Source organism: Mus caroli, chromosome 5, assembly GCF_900094665.2.
Source record: "Mus caroli chromosome 5, CAROLI_EIJ_v1.1, whole genome shotgun sequence".
NCBI lineage: Eukaryota > Metazoa > Chordata > Mammalia > Rodentia > Muridae > Mus > Mus caroli.
The window spans coordinates 42,495,072-42,514,739 of NC_034574.1; the positions used below are offsets into that span (position 1 = coordinate 42,495,072).

The following is a 19,668-nucleotide window of genomic DNA, read 5'->3' on the forward strand; positions in this document are numbered from 1 at the left end:
AGTCAGTCTCAGGTGGATTTCCTAGAAGCTCCTCCAACTAGGATCACCCAGAAAGCACTCATCATTTTTGAATGATGCCCTGATAAGGTTTTTATAAACCAAAAACATAAAGCAGAAAGGTTTTATTTAGAATTGAGAGAAATTTACATAATTTGTGGTCATTTTTTAAAATAAAGAACTGGAAACTTTGTGCATCATACATGGTCTGAGGTCTGAAATAAAACATGAAACTTCTACCCCACACTTGAGAAAATAGCTAAGAATTTAGGCTTAACAAAGAGAATTCTAGAGAAGAGTGAAGTAGAAAGGTCTAAAAGAGTTTGATCATTTAACAGATATTACCTAAATTATTGCTGATGGAATTGCAAAGGAACACATCACCCCGCCCCCCGCCCCAACACCAATTTCTTGAAAGTAATGAAGGGCAAAATAATATGTTTATAGCTATAAGACTAGAATATTGTAAAATTAAAATTATGTTATAATTATATACTATAAAATTAGAGCATTCTGCAGTTGAATGTAAGAGCATATGGAATGGTAAGGAAAGGAATTAGCCTGACAGGAAGCTAAAAGAAGCCCATGGCTGTCAGGACCTAAGGCAGTCAGTCATGTTGGAGGACATTAAATAGTCCTGAGAAGCTATGAGTTAAGCACGTAGACTGGAGAGATGCAGGACCGGAGAACTAGAGCGAATCAGCGTCTTTTCTCCGAAAACTAAAACTTAAACTTCCTTTAAGGTCTTCCCAGGGCTCCGTTGTCACCTGAGACGGTCCACAGGTACGCCTTATGGACAGTAGCCTTTGGAACGCCCCCTAGTTGCCAGGCAACTTCCCGAGCGTCGCTGTAGTCTCCCTATAATTGGACTAGCGTTAGCGGCGCGCGTGTGACGTCACTGTCCGGCGCCGGATGTTTATGCTACTTGAAGTTGGTTTCCTGAATCACCGCTGCCTGCAGCTGTGGCAGAGGGCTTTGGTGCGGAGAGCCGGAGGGGAGCCCCACGAGGGTGGCGGCCAGCGCCGGTGGCGGCGGGAGAGGCGGTAGGAGCGGGCACCAGAGGCCGGAGCCTCGGTGTGGGGCTCTCTCACGCCCGCTTCCCGTGGCTGGAGCCGCGGGAGCTTGTTGCTAAGGTCCCTAGAGCACAGTGGCTCCGGGAACTTGGCTTGAGTTTTCTGTAGCTGGAATCCGCACATATCTATCCTTCCCCCCCCCCCAAACCCCGGCCTCCATAACGGTGTCTATGCACTTCCTCGTTTTTAATATTAATAACACCCTGGAGCTAAATTGAACTTAGGTGCTGGGAAGTGGGTTGTTATGGTGATGGGGTGATCGAAAGATGGAAAGCAGATTTTACTTCATGCTAAATAAGATGAGGGTGTCTGTTGCCGTTGGAAGCGCCTTTGCAGTTGGGCAACAGCTTCGTTAGCTGAGCGACTTTTTAAAAAACGTTTTGGAACTTTCTAGGTTTCTAATTAGAGAATAGAAGAAAGTTGGCGATCAGTGCCCTGATCTTAAAACTAGTGGCTACTGAAATTTGGTATGTGTAAAGCAATGATAGTATGGATTTCCTAGCATATACAGGTGCCCCCAGCCCCTTGTAGGCAGAGACCTCAATGAAAGCTAGGGGGTTTGTGTTGTGTTTGTTGTTTACACCTCTGACATTGTGGCATAATGTAAGCCTTCCACATTAACTGGGTTTCTGGTTTGTCTATGTAGAACTCTAGGGAAGAAATGAGGGGTGACTTGGTAGTATTTATAGCAGCGTATTTTTCACCTTTTTATTTCCTTTAGTCACTGCTATACCCCACTACCTACCTCAAGTCACTTAAAGACCAAAGTAGTCTAAGGAGGAAGTAAGCCTTTTTCACAAAATATATGAGGCCATGCTTGTCAGTGATGGAATAATATTCACTCAGGTGGATATTATTGTTTTAAACCAAACATACTTGTGTCGTCTTTTAAAGTAAAGAGTGATACTTTTAGCAGTTAAAGATTATTTTTGCCAGATACACTGTCACATGCCTTTAAGGGCTCCTGCACTCCAGAGACATAGGCAGGTAGATCGCTCTAAGCTCAAGGCCACTCTGGGCTACATAGCAAGGTCTATGTAATGGGACCCTGACTAAAAAGCAAACATTTAGTAATTTGGAAAGATCCTAGAGGCTTGCAGACCAGCTGAGTTGAACCCCTAGGCTCAGTGAGATAGCCTGGTTCCCAAAATTGTTGAGAGCAACAGCAGAAGACAGCCAGTGTCAGCCTCTGGTCTCCATGGCCACACCCACTTGCTGACAGTAATGTGCATGTGTACAGACACATGATGCAAACTACCTCGAATGCTTAAAGGAAGCTCTGTTTTCTAGGATGTTTAAAAGCTTTTCAAGTGAAGAAATTCAGTGGCTTTGAAACTGATTTAAAATAGAAAGTAGGGCCAACAGGATGGCTCAGCTGGTAAGGAGTCTGATCACACAGAATCTGTTAAGAGCCTAGGTGGTGATCTGCCTATCATCCCAGCACATGTGAGACACTGACAAGGGAATTCCTGGCACAAGCTGACCGGCCATATTAGCCAATAAGGGGAGCTCTGGGCTCAGTGAGAGATCCTGTCCCAATACACAGGAAGGGAGCTATTGAAAAAGATGGTAACTTTGGGCTTTCACACCCACATCTGTCTATAACTGTATTCATTTTTGGAAGATGAACAGATTCTGAAATTGTTTTCTTTAGCTGCAGGGGTGAAGGAGAAGCTATGCAGAGATCAGAGTGCTCTGGAGGTGTGCAGTTGAGAAACAGAGCGGCAGGTACAGCGTTTCCTTTTTCCAAAGGGAGACGCCAGGCTTGTTAGTTGACAGTGCAATCTGTGTTCCGTGGGGATGCAGGATCAGTTTCTGTGGCATTCCCTCTTTTGTACTGATGTTCTGCTCATTTCTTCTTAGGTAGTAATGATCAACGGGAATCCTCAAGCACACAAATGAAACACAGGACTACAGTTCCGCCGAGCAAATCCTCCTCATTAACCAGTTCTCCAGAGGCTGCAAGAAGGGCTCGTCCTCGGCCAAGTGACAAGCTCAACCCTAAAACCATTAACCCTGTGAGTGCAGTTTCCTCAAGCAGCACACTGTCTACTTATTATAAAAGGACATTATATGTTATACTTTACAGTACATTATATTTTAAATCAGAACACTAAAAGAAGTACATTTTATAGGAATAGGCATTTAGCTGATTCCAGTTTAGCCATTGTGAATGCTCTCTTGGGTTTCCTTTCTGCTAGATTTTAGCTGGCTATGTTAATTTTGTTATGTTGTAAATTGAAAGTCAGCTTTTTGTTCTATGCTACTTTCGAATGTCAGCTTAGTAACTTGCATTCAGCCGCCATGGAGTGGCTCATTCAATTCATTCTGTGCTCATATAAAACACTTAACCGTTTTTTTTTTATGTTCTACAAATTTGGTCTACCAGAAGCCATACTATAATCCTCTGTTTAATAGAATCATAAAGCTAGTTTGGAGAAGTTACACAGATTCTCTGACCTCTGTATATCTATACTTGGCAGGCAGGCCATACAGTGCTAGCTCAAAGCAAGTGTTCTCTCTCTGTCCCTAGTGCACTTCTATAATCTAGAAGATACATTTACATATATGTTTATAAGATTTGTTCCTGATCTGTGATCCTACCAAGCCTTTTTTTGCTTCACAAAAGCATAAAGGGTATTTGGAGAAGTTAAATAGATTCTCTGGTCTTTACACATCTATGCTTGACCAGAGGGCATGTATGACAATACAGCGATTAGTAAAAGCAAATCTCTACTCTCTGTATTCTTAATCCGTGGATTCTTTATACAGTATGAAAGAGAAAGTGGAAAGACTTTTCGGTCTGTGTATGCATTCAGCCACCTGCAAACCTTTGAGTCAAATTAGGGGTTGAAGAGAAACAACCACAAAGCCTTGGTTATGTGTCTTTTTCACAGTTGAGTAGGTGAGCAGGGATTTGCACACTTTGGGGTATTGTGTGTGTGCACTGCACATGTGCCTGATCTCAGCAGAATTAAAATTGAAGACATCAGTAAGTGGAGGTGGTGGTGATATTTTTGTTCTTTAATTTCAGTTTGGTGAACAGCCACGGGCCCCTACTGCATTCGCAGCTATTTACTCTCAAGGAGGCATTCCTTGCAGGTAAAATCAATACAATCCATAGCTCAGAGTAACTGAATGAAGTCAATATACTATTCAGCTTAAATTGTTGAAAATTTATTTACTAGTGAGATTGAAATCAAAAGTGACTTATTACCTTGATTATTAAGTTGGTATAAATCTCTGGATATTGTTGATAAAAAAACATCAACTCCAATATGTAATTTCAAAGATCTGTAGTAAAGCACCAAATAACTCAAGACATTAAATTGAGCTGAGGATTCCACTTTTGGTACAACTAATTTAAGCATTAAACAATCATAACACGTCTACAAATTGAAAACAACAGCAAAAAATAAAATTCCCAACCAAACCAAAAACCTCACCTGTCTTGTAGGTAATGTAAATAAATTTCAAAACTGCATTTCTTAAATAGTATCTTCCAGTTTAAGTGAAAAATAAGCTAAAGAAGCATTCTTGAATTTATTATTGCTATTTTGTTCTTAGATTCTAAATTGAAGGGTTAGGGATATAGTTCTATTCCTGGAATGTTTTTTACCACACATGAAGCCTGAGTTCAATCTCCTAGCACTTAGTTAATTTGTCTTGGTTATATATACCTGTAATCCCAGCACTGAGGTGGGGAAGCAATAGGAAGGTCACCCTTGGCTACACAAGGTGGGATTGAGGCCAACCTGCTCTACAGGAGACACCCCCCTCTTTCTCTCTCTCTCTCCCTCTTTCTCTCTTGTCTCTCTCTCACACACACACAGAAAGGAGGTGGGGTGGAGGGAGAGAGAGATAGAGAGAGAGGGAGATCTAAGCTTTCTTTTGTTTTAAATGTCTTGAGTGCTTTCCCCAGAGCGATTGAGAATTGCTAGAAATGGAAAAGTGGCCTTCCTGAGGCCCCGTGCAGAAGTCAGGCTGAATTCAGGCCCAGTGGAACCAAGAAGACTGAGGAGGTGCTAGCGAATGACCAGTGAGTCACAGTCATGACAGTCGGGCTGGTAAACACATCAGCTGTGTTTCAGGAATGGCTCTGTAGGATACCGAGAGGCTTTCAAACGGGCCATTTCATCTTCCTAGACTTAGTTCTCTTCCCTTTCATAAGGAGTAAAACAGGCTTGCCTTCAGCTTATTAGTGTTATCAGTGCAGGAAAATGTTCTCTGTGAATATTACGTGTTGTAGTTAGTACATTTTTTCATTTTCTATAGGTTACCTGTTTTATTGTAACTGTCTGAGAGAGGTCAGTGCAACATGTATATCAGGCAGGAGTCTGAGAGAGTGACAATATTTAGAGGTTTTGCAATATAACCTTACTACATAGTTTTGTGTAAAACGTGGGGATGGGAAGGCTTGTTTACTTGCACTGCTTCGTGTGTGTCCTCAAGAGTATGATATTCCTGTATGTCATAAAATAATTATACATCTCTATTCTGGGAAGAGTATTGGGTTACAAGCTACTTGCTTAGAAATGCTGGTGGCGTTTCCTGCTACATTCACTGACTTTTGTATTTTAGATTGGTACATGGCTCAGTAAAACACAGATTACAGTGGGAATGCCCGCCTGAAATTCTTCCATTTGACCCGCTTCTAATTACGTTAGCTGAGGTAAAACATTCTAACACTCGTGAGTGCTTATAGAAAAAATATTTTTAAAATTTTGCTGTTATTTTGCATGCTATAAGTACATCTCATTCTATACTTTTAAAATTAGTATCAAGTGAGAAACATTAAAATATTGGACTCTAAGAAAGTAATTCTATTTGTTTTATACATATACACATATAAAATAAATTAATTAACCAGTCTTATAAAAATGAAAATCTAACAGGAATGAGTGAATAAAAGAAATGGATGGTAACTCATACTTAGTTCTTTTATAGACATGTCTCTTTTGCTTCATTCTTCCCTCACACCTTACATCCCCACTGTAGTTTCCCCTTGCTCCCCTCCCCACTTTCTGACACCTACCCCACACCCCTGGATCCACTCATCTTCAATTTCCCTCAGAAAAGAGCAGGCCTCCCAGGGATATTAACTGCACACAGCATAAAAAGTTACGATAAGACTAGGTACAGCGCCTCATATCAAGGCTGGACAGGGAAAGCCAGTGGAAGGAAAGGGTCCTAAAAGCAGGCAAGAGTCTGACAGCCCCTACTCCCACTGTTAGGAGTCCCAAAGAACACCAAACTGCACAACTATAACATACATGCAGAGGACCTAGTACAGTCCCATGCAGGCTCCAAGATTCATAACTCTTTTATATATAATTGCAAACCCTATTTTAGAGTAATCAAAATTAGTAATATATTACATACTCCAAATGGTTAGGGTAAACAAAGTACTTTAATTTGGGAAGCCACTCAAGGGTTTCTGCTTTTACAGCTCTTTCAAATAAGCCCTTGTGAAACATTTGTTTGCTTGCTTGCTTCCTTGTTCCTTTGTTGTGGGAGTGGGTGTGGGTGTGGGTGTGCCACAGAGTGTACGTAGAAATCAGAAGACAGCTTGTAGGACTTGGCGCTCTCCTTATACCATATGGCATCCGACATTGAACTGAGGTGTCAGCTTAGTGCTTGTTGCCTTTACTTGTCAAGGTGTCTCAGTGGCCTAGACCAGTAGTGTATATGTCCCTGTGACCCACCACCAGGACATTCATTTCTGTGCTGGGTAGCAACTTGCTTTTTTCTTCTCCTCACCTAATCATGGGGAAGAAGTACAGACAGACCACTGTTGGGATTCATTTCAGCTTTGACTTTCAATTCTCCATCCTGAAAATGAGTAAGATACAGGTACTGCTAGGAGAGGTGCTGAATCTTTTAATGAGTGATTTTTCCTGTTGACTTTGTTTTAGGAAACATGATAGGACAGTGAGAAGGGGCTATTTGACCACTGTTTGGAAGAAGATACTCAGGTCAAATTGACAAAATACTGAAAATTGGCATTGGTAACTTGATTTTGTAGCTGGTTATTTAGACCTGCCTCACAGAGAGAGTCAAGAGCATTGCTGCTGCTTTCTCTTGGCTTTCTTTGACTTTTGTTGCAGTCAGACAGTCATTTTTATCTTCTAGTAGTGGCTGGTAGATAATGGAGTGCTGACTATTCTAAGGCATTCAGGAAGAAAGACATCATGAGAAATGCTATACATAGATTGTTTTCAAATTGTACTCCACTCTGAACAGCATATTTAAGTTCTGACAGGTCTTGTCCCAGACAAACAGTGCAGGATCTGCCTTCTAAATATCTTAATGTATTTAAGTGTGAAGGACTATGTTGTTGGAACTCACTGAGCACATTGAGGGTCCCATATGGAGCACACAGCGAGCAGTTTGCTGCCCTGCAGGGACCTCAGTGTTCTAATGACTTCCTTTGACTAGTAGCTTTTCCTTTGCCTCCACCTCTCCTCACCTTATCTGTCTTTGTTTTTTTTTGTTTGTTTGTTTGTTTTGTTTTTTGTTGTTGTTGTTTTTTTTACCTTTTCCTTTTTTTTATCTTTGTTCCTTTTTTTTCCCATTTCTTGCTTTTTTTTTTTTTTTTTTTTTCTCTTTTCTGGTAAGAGTAAAGAGTATCATGTATCTTTTTACATGATTTCTCAGTATAATTCAAATTATAATTGCTGAAATTGTTCATTGTGATTAGGAAAATATTAAATAGACTTCTAGTTCCATCTATACTAGCATTGAGTTCTGTGTTTTGTAACGTAACCGAAAGGTATCGAATCAAGTTTCTGTGTTTGTATTTTCTTTGGCAGGGTCTGAGGGAAACCAAGCATCCTTATACTTTTGTGTCAAAGGAAGGCTTTAGGGAGTTGCTTCTGGTCAAGGGTGCTCCTGAAAAAGCTATCCCTTTGCTACCTCGACTGATCCCTGTGCTGAAGGCAGCTCTAGTAAGTTATTGATTTCACTGGACTTCATTATTCCTAATAACGTGGTATGGATGAAAACTGTGATACAAGAGAACATTGTCTGTTCTTTCCCTCTATCATATACATGCAAATTAGTGCTTAACTCATGGTTTGACAAGTATATGCACTGTCAGAGTCAGACAGTTAAGTACTTGATGACTTTAGAGGATGTACTTTTAGGGTCCTGGGAGTAAAAGGGAACCTGTAGATAGTTAGAGGAACTAACTCAGGTGACTCTGTTTGTTCTCTCTATAATAGATGCAAATTAGTAACTACTCGTAGCTGGTAGAAATTGTTTCACCTTTAGATGCAGTGCAATAAAGCTTACTCCTCAACTTGTGTTTGTTGATAGGATAATCTCTAGGACAAAATGCTTAGCCCTGCTGTCTTACACCTGCTTACCCCTTCCCCTGTTCTCCTCCCTTTCAGTTTTTCCATCTTGTCCTTTTACTTTTCCACCATTGATTCCAATGAACAAGTCTCATTGAGATACAAGTGCATTAATTCTTGTAGAAAATCCATTCCAAAAGTAGGGAGTAGAACTGTACCTAAAGACTCATGGAGAGGGTCCAAGTGGACGCATCCAGAGGCTCTTTTGGAGGGTTGTGCAGGTTTTAATTTTTCCTGTTAACTGGCCCCACAGGTTCATTCTGATGATGAAGTGTTTGAAAGAGGACTGAGCGCACTGGTGCAGCTGAGTGTGGTGGTTGGCCCGTCTCTGAATGGCCATCTGAAACTTCTGCTTACAAGTGTGAGTGCAAGAGGAACGTAACTGTGCATATCTTCATAACCCCAGCCTTCAAATCAAGCACTAACCTAGCTCAAATCCTTAAAGACACAGTTTCTTGTCATGGTATGACATACCTGGCAGAAACAAACAAATGAGAGGAAGGATTTGTTTGGACTCAGTGTTTCACAGGTGTCAGTCTTTCCTGACAGGAAGGATGTGGTGATGTGGAACAGGTGACCTTGTAGTGGGCATGAAATGGATGGGCTTTTGGGAAGAGCACACGGAAGGGTTCAGGGTCTCCTCTCACCCACTCCCCTTCCTTTCCTTTTATTATACTATCACATGAAGAATCCAAGGATCAGTCCACTCCTTGGTTAGAGCCTTTGAATTTTCTCTGTCAGAACCCTCGCACACAAATCAAGAGCTTGCTTTATTTACCTGGGTGTTATCCAGTAACATTAGCAGTGTGTGCTAACCAACTCTAACCAACAATTGGAGATTAGACTGAGTTTGTCAGAGAATATTTAGTAGACAGTGCCTTTCTATTATTTTCTAATGGATTAAACTTTAAACACTGATTTTAGGTTTATAATAAAAATACTCAGTATCATTCTATTAAATCTATGTTGAATATATTTCCAAAATGCTTAGTAGAAAGTATGGCTTATTGTAGCTGAACTGTCTGGGTTGTTGTCTGCAGAAATGCATGTATTTAATGGGAATGCTGGTGTGGTTGCTCATGACTGCCTACATAGCACTGCTTCTCTGCCATGCCTCTGAATCTGTCTTCCTTCACCTATCCTCTCCTTTTTAAACAACATCTTATGTGTCTCGCTATCGTGTGTTTAGGATGTAAGCAGAAATAAGTGGTTCTGTGCATTCTAGTCTCCTTTCCTTTGGCAGTCAGTTACTTCTCAAGTCACCCCAGCAACAAGCTGTGCTTTGGAGGCAGAGCTCTCTACCATATCTGTTCTCTGCATGGACTTGCATATGATGAAATGAAAATTATGCCATGTTTTTGTAAATGTAGTTTTTGTGTGAGTACATGTGTTTGTATGTGGATGCAAGAGTGTTTGTGCCTGTATGTCTGTATACAAGCATGCATGTGGATGGTAGAGGACAATGTAGGGTGTTGTCTTCAGAAGTACTGTCCACTTCCTTTAAGACAGATCTTCTGTTTACCTGGAGCTTGCCAGTTAGGCTACACTGTCTGGCCAGTGGGTCCCAACCTGTTTCTGCCACCCCAGTGATAGACTTATAAACAGAAGCCACCACACCCAGCTCTTAATGTGGATATTAGGTATTAAAGTCAGTCATTTCCCCAGCCCCAGATAACTTGCTGTAGCAGATATTGTGAGATAGGTAGAGCTTGAAGTGACATAAATTCAACTTTTAACCACATGTTATATCGTTAAATGTAAATTTTAGTGAAGCATTTACTGAAACAAATTTTGTCTTAGTTTTTTTTAAAGTAAATTAGACTTCCTTAAATTAAGGCATGTTCAAAATTTATTTGTGCTTATACAGAGATTATTGATTAAGCCCCACTTTCTCCTAATTTCCAAAAGCTTTCGAAGAGGCTAATGGACAAAAAATTCAAAGAGCCCATCACCAGTGCTCTGCAAAAGCTGGAGCAGCATGGCGGAAGTGTGAGTAGAACTCTACTTGCATTGTTTCGGTATGGTCGACTTTCAGTCCTAGGAGAGATGGTAGCATGTGGTAGCTCATTGCAGCTGCAAGGACAAATGTGACCTTTCCCAGGTTTTCCTCTTTTAGGGTAAGAATTTCTGTTTTGTTGTGATTGTGTAGGTTTTTTTTGTTTTTTTAATTTGATTTTAACTATTTTACTTACTCATTTATCACATCCTGCTCATTACTCCCCTCCCTTTTCTTTTATTCACTTTACATCTTGATCACTCTTCCTCCTTTCACAGTCCCTTTCCCCAAACCCAGGGTGGAAGCCTCTGGGTTTCTCCTTACCCTGGCACATCAAGTGTTTGCAGAGCTAGGCACATTCTCTCCCACTGAGGACAGACAAGGCAGCATCCAGAAGAATGAATTCCACAGACAGGCAGCAGCTTTATGGATAGCCTCCTCTCCAGTTGTTCAGGACTCACATGAACACCACACAACTCATCTCCTATATATGTATGGGAGCTTAGGCCCAGCCTAAGCTTTTTTCTCTTTGGTTGGTGGTTCAGTCTCCAAGAGCCTGAGGGCCCAAGTTTGTTGACTTCTATGGAGTTCCTATTCTCTTCAGGGCCCTCAGTCCTTCCCCTCTTCCATAAGACTCCCCAAGTTTGACTGTGGGTTTCTACATCCATCTGAGTCAGCTACTAGGTGGAGCCACTCAAAGCCATGCTAGACTCCTCTAACTGCAAGCATAGCAGAGCATCGTTAATAGTGCAGGAATTGGTGCTTGCCCATGGAATGGGTCTAAGGTTGGGCAGGTTATTAGTTGGCCATTCCCTCAGTCCCTGCTCCATCCTCTTCCTGTGTTTCTTATAGACAGGATACATTTTGTGTCAAAACTTTTGTAGATGGCTTGTTGTCCCTATTGCTCCACTGGGGTTCCTGCCTGGCTACAGGAGATGGTCTCTTCAGGTTCCATATCCACACTGCAGTGAGTCTCAGCTACAGTCACCCCCACTGATTCTTTGGAGCCTCCCCTATCCCAATTTCTTTATTTCTTCCCTGACCCAGAGATCATTGAGTAGGGAGTTGTTCAGTTTCCATGAGTGAGTAGGCTTTCGGTTGCTTCTGTGGTTGTTGAAATTCAGCTTTATTCCATGTGGTCTAATAAGATACAAGGCGTTATTTCAATTATTTCTTGTATCTGTTGAGGCTTGCTTTGTGACTGAATATGTGGTCAGTTTTGGAGAAGGNCCCATGAGGTGCTAAGAAGGTCTATTTTTTGTGTGTGTGTTTGAGGGAAATATTCTGTAGGTGTCATTAGGTCCATTAGATTAAAAATGTAGGTTACTTTCATTATTTCTCTATTTAGGTTTGTCTGGATGACCTTTCAATTGGTGAGAGTGGTGTTGAAGTCTCCCACTATTACTGTGTGAGTTTGATGTAAGATTTAAGTTTTAGCAATGTTTCTTTTACAAATGTGATTGCCTTTGTTTGGGGGGCATAGATGTTCAAAATTGAGATATCTTGGTAGGTTTTTCCTTTGATGAGTATGAAGTGTCCTTCACTGTCTCTTTTGATTAATTTTGGTTGAAAGTCTATTTTGGCTTCTCCAGCTTGCTTCTTGGGTCCGTTTGCTCAGAAAACTTTTTTCAGGCCTTAACTCTATCTCTGTTGCTGAGGTATGTTTCTTATATCCAGCAGAAAGATGTTTTCAAAGCCACTGTTTGTGTTGTAGTCTAGACTGGCATGTGTGGTGTTTTAGAAGTTGCAGGATATCTGTCCAGGCCCTTCTAGCTTCTAGGGTCTCTATTGAGAAGTCAGATATAATTCTGATAGGTTTGCCTTTGTATGTTACTTGGCCTTTTTCCCTTGCGACTTTTAATATTCTTTCTTTGTTCTGAAGATTTTGATTTGATTTGATTATTATGTGCTGGGAAGATTTCCTTTTCTGGTCCAGTCTAATTGGTGTTCTATAAGCTTCGTGTAAGCTTATAGATGATAGATATCTCTTTCTTAAGGTTTGGAAAGTTTTCTTCTTTGATTTTGTTGAGAATATATTCTGGGTTTTTTGTTTTGTTTTGTTTTTGTCTTTTGTTTTTTCGAGCCAGGGTTTCTCTGTATGGGCCCTGGCTGTTTTGGAATTCACTTTGTAGACCAGGCTGGCCTCGAACTCAGGAATCCACCTGCCTCTGCCGCCTGAGTGCTGGGATTAAAGGCATGCACCACCACTGCCCGGCTTAGAGAATATTTTCTGGTCCTTGGGTCTGGGACTCTTTACCTTCTTCTCATGGCAGAATTTGGGTATGGAGAGCTGTAGCACAGGGTTAGCTCCAGGGCTCAGATGGAAACCCTTTCCTGTGTTTCTTTAAGACATTTATTAATGTCCTCTTTAAAGGTCTCTAATCATCTTTGTAAGATTGGATTTAAGGTCATTTTCTTGTGTTTCATTTGTGTTAGGCTATCCAGGGCTTGCTGTAGTAGTAGGATAGATATGTTTTGATTGTGTCATACTGCCCTGGTATTTGTTGCTTCTGTTCTTTCCAGGTCCTTTAGCCATCCGGATGGCTTTAGTCCCTGGATGTTCCTTGTTGTAGTAAGTACTGGGAGGGGGCCTAACTTCAATGATCCCAGTGTAGTAGGCTTCTGGTGGATATCCTTGGGCTGTAAGGTTGTGGATCAAGGACTTGGATGAAGATATGTGGAGAGAGGTGGTGGGAGAATGGAGGTCTAGTGGGGATAGCAGACTGCTCTGGGCAGCTGTGCATTCCCCAGAGGACTCCACAGATAACAGATAGCAAAGATGGGTGCAGGGAGGAAATCTAACCTGTTTGGTTTCACATCAGCAGGTTTGATGAAGATGGGCAGAGAGGTGGCAGGATAATGAAGGTCTGGCAGGGACGGCAGCCTACTCAGGGCATCTGGGCATGCTCTAGAGGACTTGCTGTGGATTCAGATATGTTCAAAGGACATCAGACACTTTCAGGCCAAAGCCATTCTCTGATGTTGTCAGAAAGTCCCAGAACCTACGTCTGAAAACACACAGGGGTCCAGCAGGCAGGGGAGTTGGGTTCAGAAAGAGAACCTGATGGTCTGATAGTGTAATTTTTAAGATTTTTCAGAACCATGCTGGGTAAATCCAGGCCTGTATATTTTTGTGACAATCTGAGTGGTACACTCTTAGCTTTTCTCTCTAAACTATTTTTGATATTTTTTTCAACCAGTGAAAAGGTCAGAGCAAGGGTGACCAACCTCCCAACCCAACCTCCTTATAAAATTTGTATTTAGTGATTTCTGTACTTATCTGTACTAGAGAGAAATCCCAGATCTTTGTATGTGTCAGAAGGTCCGATGAGCTACCTGTAGTGGTGGATCTTTTCCCTTTATGTGGTCTTGTTTTCTTCCTCTGAGTTTTAGAATCTCTCTGTAGCTGGAGATGCCACTTCTACATTAGTCCAACACATATAAATTCTGGAAGAGTTGATCTGATTTATTTCCCTAACTTTGCAAGGAGAAGAATATGGGAGCTTCATTACTATATGATGTCAGCAAGATTAATTGAAATTTTATGATTTGAAAGAAGTATTCAGCTACTTAGCTTAACAATGTAGAACTTTCATTGTCTTTCTTTCTTTCTTTCTTTCTTTCTTTCTTTCTTTCTTTCTTTCTTTCTTTTTTGTTTTTTTATAGTTTTTCAAGACAGGGTTTCTCTGTGTAGCCCTGGCTGTCCTGGAACTCACTCTGTAGACCAGGCTGGCCTTGAACTCAGAAATCCTCTTGCCTCTGCCTCCCAAGTGCTGGGACTAAAGGTGTGTGTCACCACTTCTGGGCAGAACTTTAATTTTCTGTGTTTTCTAAATAATTACATGGAAATGTATATGATTATATATACTGCTTTGCTGTCCATGCCTTAATTAGCTAGTTCTATTACTTTTAATAATTTATAAATTGCATATATTGTTTTTGTGGTGAACACCTAAAGTTTATACAGAAGAACTAAGTCTTAAAGGGACTGTTTTTTTTGTTTGTTTGTTTTTGTTTTGTTTTGTTTTTCCGAGACAGGGTTTCTCTGTGTAGCCCTAGCTGTCCTGGAACTCAGAAATCCGCCTGCCTCTGCCTCCTAAACACTGGGATCAAAGGCGTGTGTCACCACTGCCCGGTTTAGAGAATGCAATTTTTTTTTTTTTTTGTATGTTTGAGTCCTAGACAGGAGACTGGTCGACCCTGAGGACATGTGTAGAACCAGCACCTACTAGTCCTGACTCTACTTCTGATGAAGTAATTACTTTGTAAACGTACTTGGTCATCCTAGAATCTGAATCCCAGAAGTAATTGTGCTTACCTCCTTTGTGAAATAAATGCCAGTGAACAGATGGTGAATAATGATGACAGCTTTTTAAGCTGACCTCTCCTAGATAGATGGTTGTCTGCCTTCAGGAGACCTTTTTAGGGAATGAATCAGGAAAAGGGGATGGGAGGATCATGTGACACTTATGGATGCCTTTGTGTTTGGCAGGGGAAGTCTAGTAGAGATGCATTTCAGAAGCTGTGGTTTGTTATTTGGAGCTGGCCTGCAGAAAATGCAGTTGGCCAATTCAAGGTCCCAGAGAGGAGGCTCTTTGGTTGTCACTCAGTCTTACTGGCTTTGGATATTGCTAATACTGAATTTTAAAAGAAAAGGGGTTTGTTTTTACAATAGATATTAAGTATTCCTCAGAATTCTTTACTGGCCCTGTGTGTTCTACTTTATATTTTAGTATAATAGTACTAAATTATGCTATCATTAAGGTTTATTATTGGGTAGAGAGATGGCTCAGCACTTGTTGAGAGCACTTGTTGCTTTTGCCGAGAACCTGGGTTCAGTTCTCTGTACTCACTGATTCACAACCTCCAGTTAAGCAGACATGTCGCTCTCTTGATGGCTTCCTTGGACATCAGGCACGCACATGGTACAGAAACACATGTGGGCAAAACACTCATACTCATAAAGTTTACACATCTAAAGTTTTTTTTTTTAAAGCTATGTATTGGAATTAGTGACTGTGCCTTTCTTCTGGTTTCATTAGTATTGTGCTAACAATACTAGTAAATAAGCAATATTCCTCTTTCTCTGCCAAGAACTTAAAAACAAATATTAAGTTTCTTCAGTAGTAATGAGTCTTTAAAAAGTTCTTGGGACTGGAGAAATGACTCATTAGTTAAGAGTATTGTCTGCTCAGAGGGTGCAGTTCCCATCCCAACATCCACCTGGTGATGGGTTACAACCACAGAAAATCTAATGCCCACTTCTGGCCTCTTTGAACATTCTATACATGACGTACACATGCATATATTCAGAACCCCATACACATAAAAAAAAAAAAAAGACCTAAAAATGTTTTAAAACCAGGAATTCTTAGTGCAGGTGTTTCCTATTTCTTTTGACTTTTATAGATTATAATAATGTGAAGGCTCAACTACTGGAGAAATGGAAACGTTTGTTACAAACACAGACTCTTTCTTCTAACTAATCTTTCCCAGTCTTAAGTTGAAAACAGTTTTACAAATCATGATTTAGTTTCTGTGCTCAGCATGGTGCTCATTTGTCCTGGGAAAGGCAGATGCTGTGCCCTTCATTTCCTTCTGGTGTATGTGAGCACTGTGACAAGTACTCTGGATCCATAGGACACTGTAAGCACCAAACTCATTTAGGCTCCAGGCTGAGCCTTAGAGGGAGACTTGCTAGGAGCTTCCTTTACATCAGGATATTGGGTGCAGAGAAGGAGTTAACTCAAGTATGCTAGTGAGGTACAGGGAAGAGCAACCTAAATCCCGCTCTGACTTCACACTGCTTCTCTAGATATTTAGGGTTATCTTATTTTTATTTACCTCAGAAAATGTTCTCCTCATCTTGTAATTTTGGTTGTATCTTTTTTTTTTTTTTGTTACTTTTCTTTGAGGATGCTGACACTAGCTGTCCACAATTGATGGCTCCCCGTGCGGGTGTGGGGAGGAGGGGAATGACTGGGTTGTTCAGTTTAGTTTAAGAGGTTCACCACTGAGAGTTTGACCATGCTCCAGTGAGTAGATAAAAAATTGGATCCATCTTCCTTCCTCCATCCCTTCCTTCCTCCCTGCCTCCTTCTCTCCCTCCCTTCCATTGTTTCTTTCTTCATTTTAATTTTTTTGGGTGATGTCAGAAGGTTCAGAGGAGTCTTGTATATTTCTTAACCAACACTTAACAGCCAAATGTAGTGCCTACTGAGTAACTGTTTTCTAATGCCCATGTTTTCTTCTGTTGTCAGGCAAGTCTTATCATCATCAAATCCAAAATCCCAACATATTGCTCGATCTGCTGTTGAATAAGGGAGGCAACAAAAGCCACGCTGCTTCCTCAGGCACTGACAGTGGCTGCCTGGACCTTTAGTCAGTTCAGTTCATTCCGACTCACAGCATCATTCATTCATTAACTCGGCTACGGGGACCGTGCCAAGTCCAGAAGAATCATCATACAGGATGCTTGTCAACAAAAAGTTAATTAAAGTAATGTGCGTAAAAACGTTGAGTGCTGTAGGGGTTTCTCATCCATCATACCTATGTATTTTCCAATGCATTTTTACTTCCAGACCATCTGAAGATCACTCTGTAGCAGTGCCTTATTTTATAGGTTGGTTTTGTCCATTTCTTGGTTTTTATATTTACCAAGACTGAGAAAGTTTTAAGATAGCAAGTAAACATTTGGGACTGAACTATTAGCTGGAATGTGTAAATGTGTATTTTATAATGTGGGAAACTTTGGGAATATCATTTTTGTCCTGAATATTCTAGTTTAAAAACTTGTTTTAAATGTCAAAATCCTGTTACTTTTTGTTTGTTGTTTATTACAACTTTTTAAACTACCTAAACTTTAGGTGTTAATTGTAATTAAGTAAATGCTATTTTTGCATTTTGTAGCCCCACAATACTGATGATGATGAGAGTGTGTGTGTGTGTGCGCGCGCGTGTATATACAGATATTCGGAAATTAAAATCTTACATGTATTCAGTGATATTGTAGTTCTACGTATATGTGTTTTCCAGTTTCTTGGTGTGTTAAAACATAATTTATTGATACAGCCCAGAGTTTCTGATAAGCTAGTAACTTACTCTAGATCATTCTGCAAGAGAAAGAGGTAGGTAGAGAAAGAGAAGTGAAAATGGGAGTAAGGCCTCAGATCTCACTGACAGGAAGAGTGGCTCTAAGGCTTTGGATAGCCACAGCAGATCCAAATCATAGCCCCTCATTGGACAGCATTGAGACAGGCAGTCACAGTGTCCTATGGTAGCTGCTGCATGTACTCGAAACACTGGATAGATGATGCCCTTACCCTTGTTCTCTCCCACAGCCATCTGGGTGACCTTTTGCAGTTCTTCCTTCAGATAGTTATCCAGCTGTCAGGTGAAAGAATCCAAGCAAATGCTGGGGTACCATACTACAGACATGCCCATTCTCCAGCAGGGTTTCTTTTATCAGGTCAATTTGAATCAGGTCTATCCTATCCTTGTCACATTCTCAGACCATGTCTGCTACAGCAGCTGCCTGAGTTCAGTCTTGCTTTGAGTTTTCTTTGTAGGCGGTATTACCCAAAGGTAGTGACAGGCAGGTTTTAGTCTAGATCTAACTATAGAACTTGCTAGACCATAAAGACCTATAGCACACAAAGTAGAGTAATAAACACTTTATTTTGCTTTTATTTTTCCATTTTGAGATACAAAATGTGCACATTGAGTTTACACAAACACGCGATGGCAGATTTCTGTACATGTACTGTACTACTCTTAATTCCTACACTGGTGATAGCAGGGCAGCTTTCAACATCCTATCTCTACACCAGAATAGATACCTGATTTACTGTTGCAGACAGTCGTAAATTTTCTCCTCCTGTATCCTCTTGGTTCTTGTATTTCTACGAAACAGGGAAGATGTGTATATCTATAGTACTGTTGTGGCAACTCTACAGTTTTGGCTTAAGATCATTGAAAGGACTATGAATCCTTTGAGCTATATGATGTGCTAAATCATAATGCAATTCAGATGAACCGTCAGTGTTTGCATTCATTTTTTATACAATCTTATGTATAACTTCCAATACTATAGAATCACGGGTGTTTTCAAAGAATATTTTACTTGATCATTATTCCTAGTAGGCTTTGGGGCGTCAAGGATTCTCTGTCCCTGAATGGCTTATGTATGATAAACATGCTGTGAGAACATTAAGGGGCTTGGAGGGTGGCAAGAACTGCCCTTTACTGCTGTTAGGGTTACTTGTTAATAAGCGTCACTAGGCATTGCAGGACAGACATCCGGACCCTTGGCAAGTCTGTAAACATCCTTGGTTTGTTTGACACTTTGAATTTCTACTTCATAACACAATACAAAACAGTCTACAGGTAAGATTGAACAGGTCCAAAGTTTCATGGATTATATAGAGCCTTGGCTTGAGTATGGAAAAATTAACAAATACTAAAATAATTTTATTAGGTATATGCTAACATCTGATAATAAACTAATTTTTTAAGTGTCCTTTTAAAAAAATGCCAAATACATTAATATCTTTAACAGCAGGGGGAGAAGCCATAGAAATTGGGACTGTGTTTTTGGTCTATTTAAATTGTAATCTTTGTTTCATTTTTCAGTATTACATGAGTCGAATTTAATGAAAGTTCATTGACTTTCTGGAAGTTAAATGCAGATGTAACTATTTTAGAAAACCATTTAAAACCCAGGGCTGAATACATACAAACAAGTAGGAAAACCCACTGATGTTTTAAAATCACTTAACTGTAAAAACCTCAACAATACGTGGCTGAGGATCAAAGCTATTCCAGATTCTGTGCCGTTTGAGTATGAAATAAGTTAGCACATTTCATGGCCCCGGTGACGTGGATGCAGATTTGTAACTGGAAAATGTAAATTTGGTGGTGGTGGTGGGGTTGCTTTATATTAAAACAAAGCTGTTTGCATAATCTGCCTCAGTGTAAAGCTGAGCTATCTATGCTACAAGTGGGGGCTTCAACTTGTGTGTAGTCGTTCACATTTGCCTCTTCGGTCGGTCGAGGAGGTGCTGACATTCTAGATCACATTTTCAAAGAGCTGCATGGAGCGCATGATGTTTTCATCCTGTAGGGGAGAAGCAGAAGGAAGTTATTCACTGTCTCTACAGTGAAAAGTACCGCTGTACCCGTAAGTGTGGCCAAGACCCTTCATGTGCTGCTTTGTGATAGCAGCTTTATCTTCCCTTATCTCCACTAC

At 40.6% G+C, this 19,668-nt stretch overlaps 2 protein-coding genes across 7 annotated transcripts in view; one reads left to right on the top strand and one right to left on the bottom strand.

Annotated features, from left to right (window-relative positions):
- Positions 1-919: 919 nt before the first annotated feature.
- Positions 920-17,425, top strand: Pacrgl (parkin coregulated like). Of its 2 annotated transcripts, XM_021163228.2 has the most exons (9): positions 920-1,040; positions 2,725-2,798; positions 2,934-3,088; positions 4,105-4,172; positions 5,652-5,742; positions 7,883-8,017; positions 8,679-8,786; positions 10,334-10,414; positions 16,682-17,425. In XM_021163228.2, exons 2-9 carry the CDS (start codon positions 2,747-2,749, stop codon positions 16,736-16,738), a joined length of 747 nt encoding a protein of 248 aa, XP_021018887.1. In that variant the 5' UTR covers positions 920-1,040; positions 2,725-2,746; the 3' UTR covers positions 16,739-17,425. The 2 variants fall into 2 exon arrangements, with proteins under 2 accessions (XP_021018887.1, XP_021018889.1); XM_021163230.2 differs by lacking the exon at positions 2,725-2,798.
- A 654-nt stretch (positions 17,426-18,079) lies between these two features.
- The window catches only part of Kcnip4 (potassium voltage-gated channel interacting protein 4), a 1,098,278-nt gene continuing 1,096,689 nt past the window's right edge, over positions 18,080-19,668 (bottom strand). For all 5 annotated transcript variants that reach the window (XM_021161807.2, XM_021161803.2, XM_029477028.1 and 2 more), the window contains one exon: positions 18,080-19,536. In XM_021161807.2, the coding sequence (XP_021017466.1) occupies positions 19,489-19,536 (48 nt within the window). In that variant the 3' untranslated portion in view covers positions 18,080-19,488. The remainder of the gene's footprint in view (positions 19,537-19,668) is intronic.

Excerpts from the sequence above, each read along its gene's own strand:
- Pacrgl (XM_021163228.2), top strand. The coding sequence starts at position 2,747 with ATGCAGAGATCAGAGTGCTCTGGAGGTGTGCAGTTGAGAAACAGAGCG. Across the intron at positions 5,743-7,882 it reads TTCTAATTACGTTAGCTGAG|GGTCTGAGGGAAACCAAGCA; the intron begins GTAAAACATTCT and ends TTTCTTTGGCAG. Across the intron at positions 8,018-8,678 it reads CTGTGCTGAAGGCAGCTCTA|GTTCATTCTGATGATGAAGT; the intron begins GTAAGTTATTGA and ends CTGGCCCCACAG.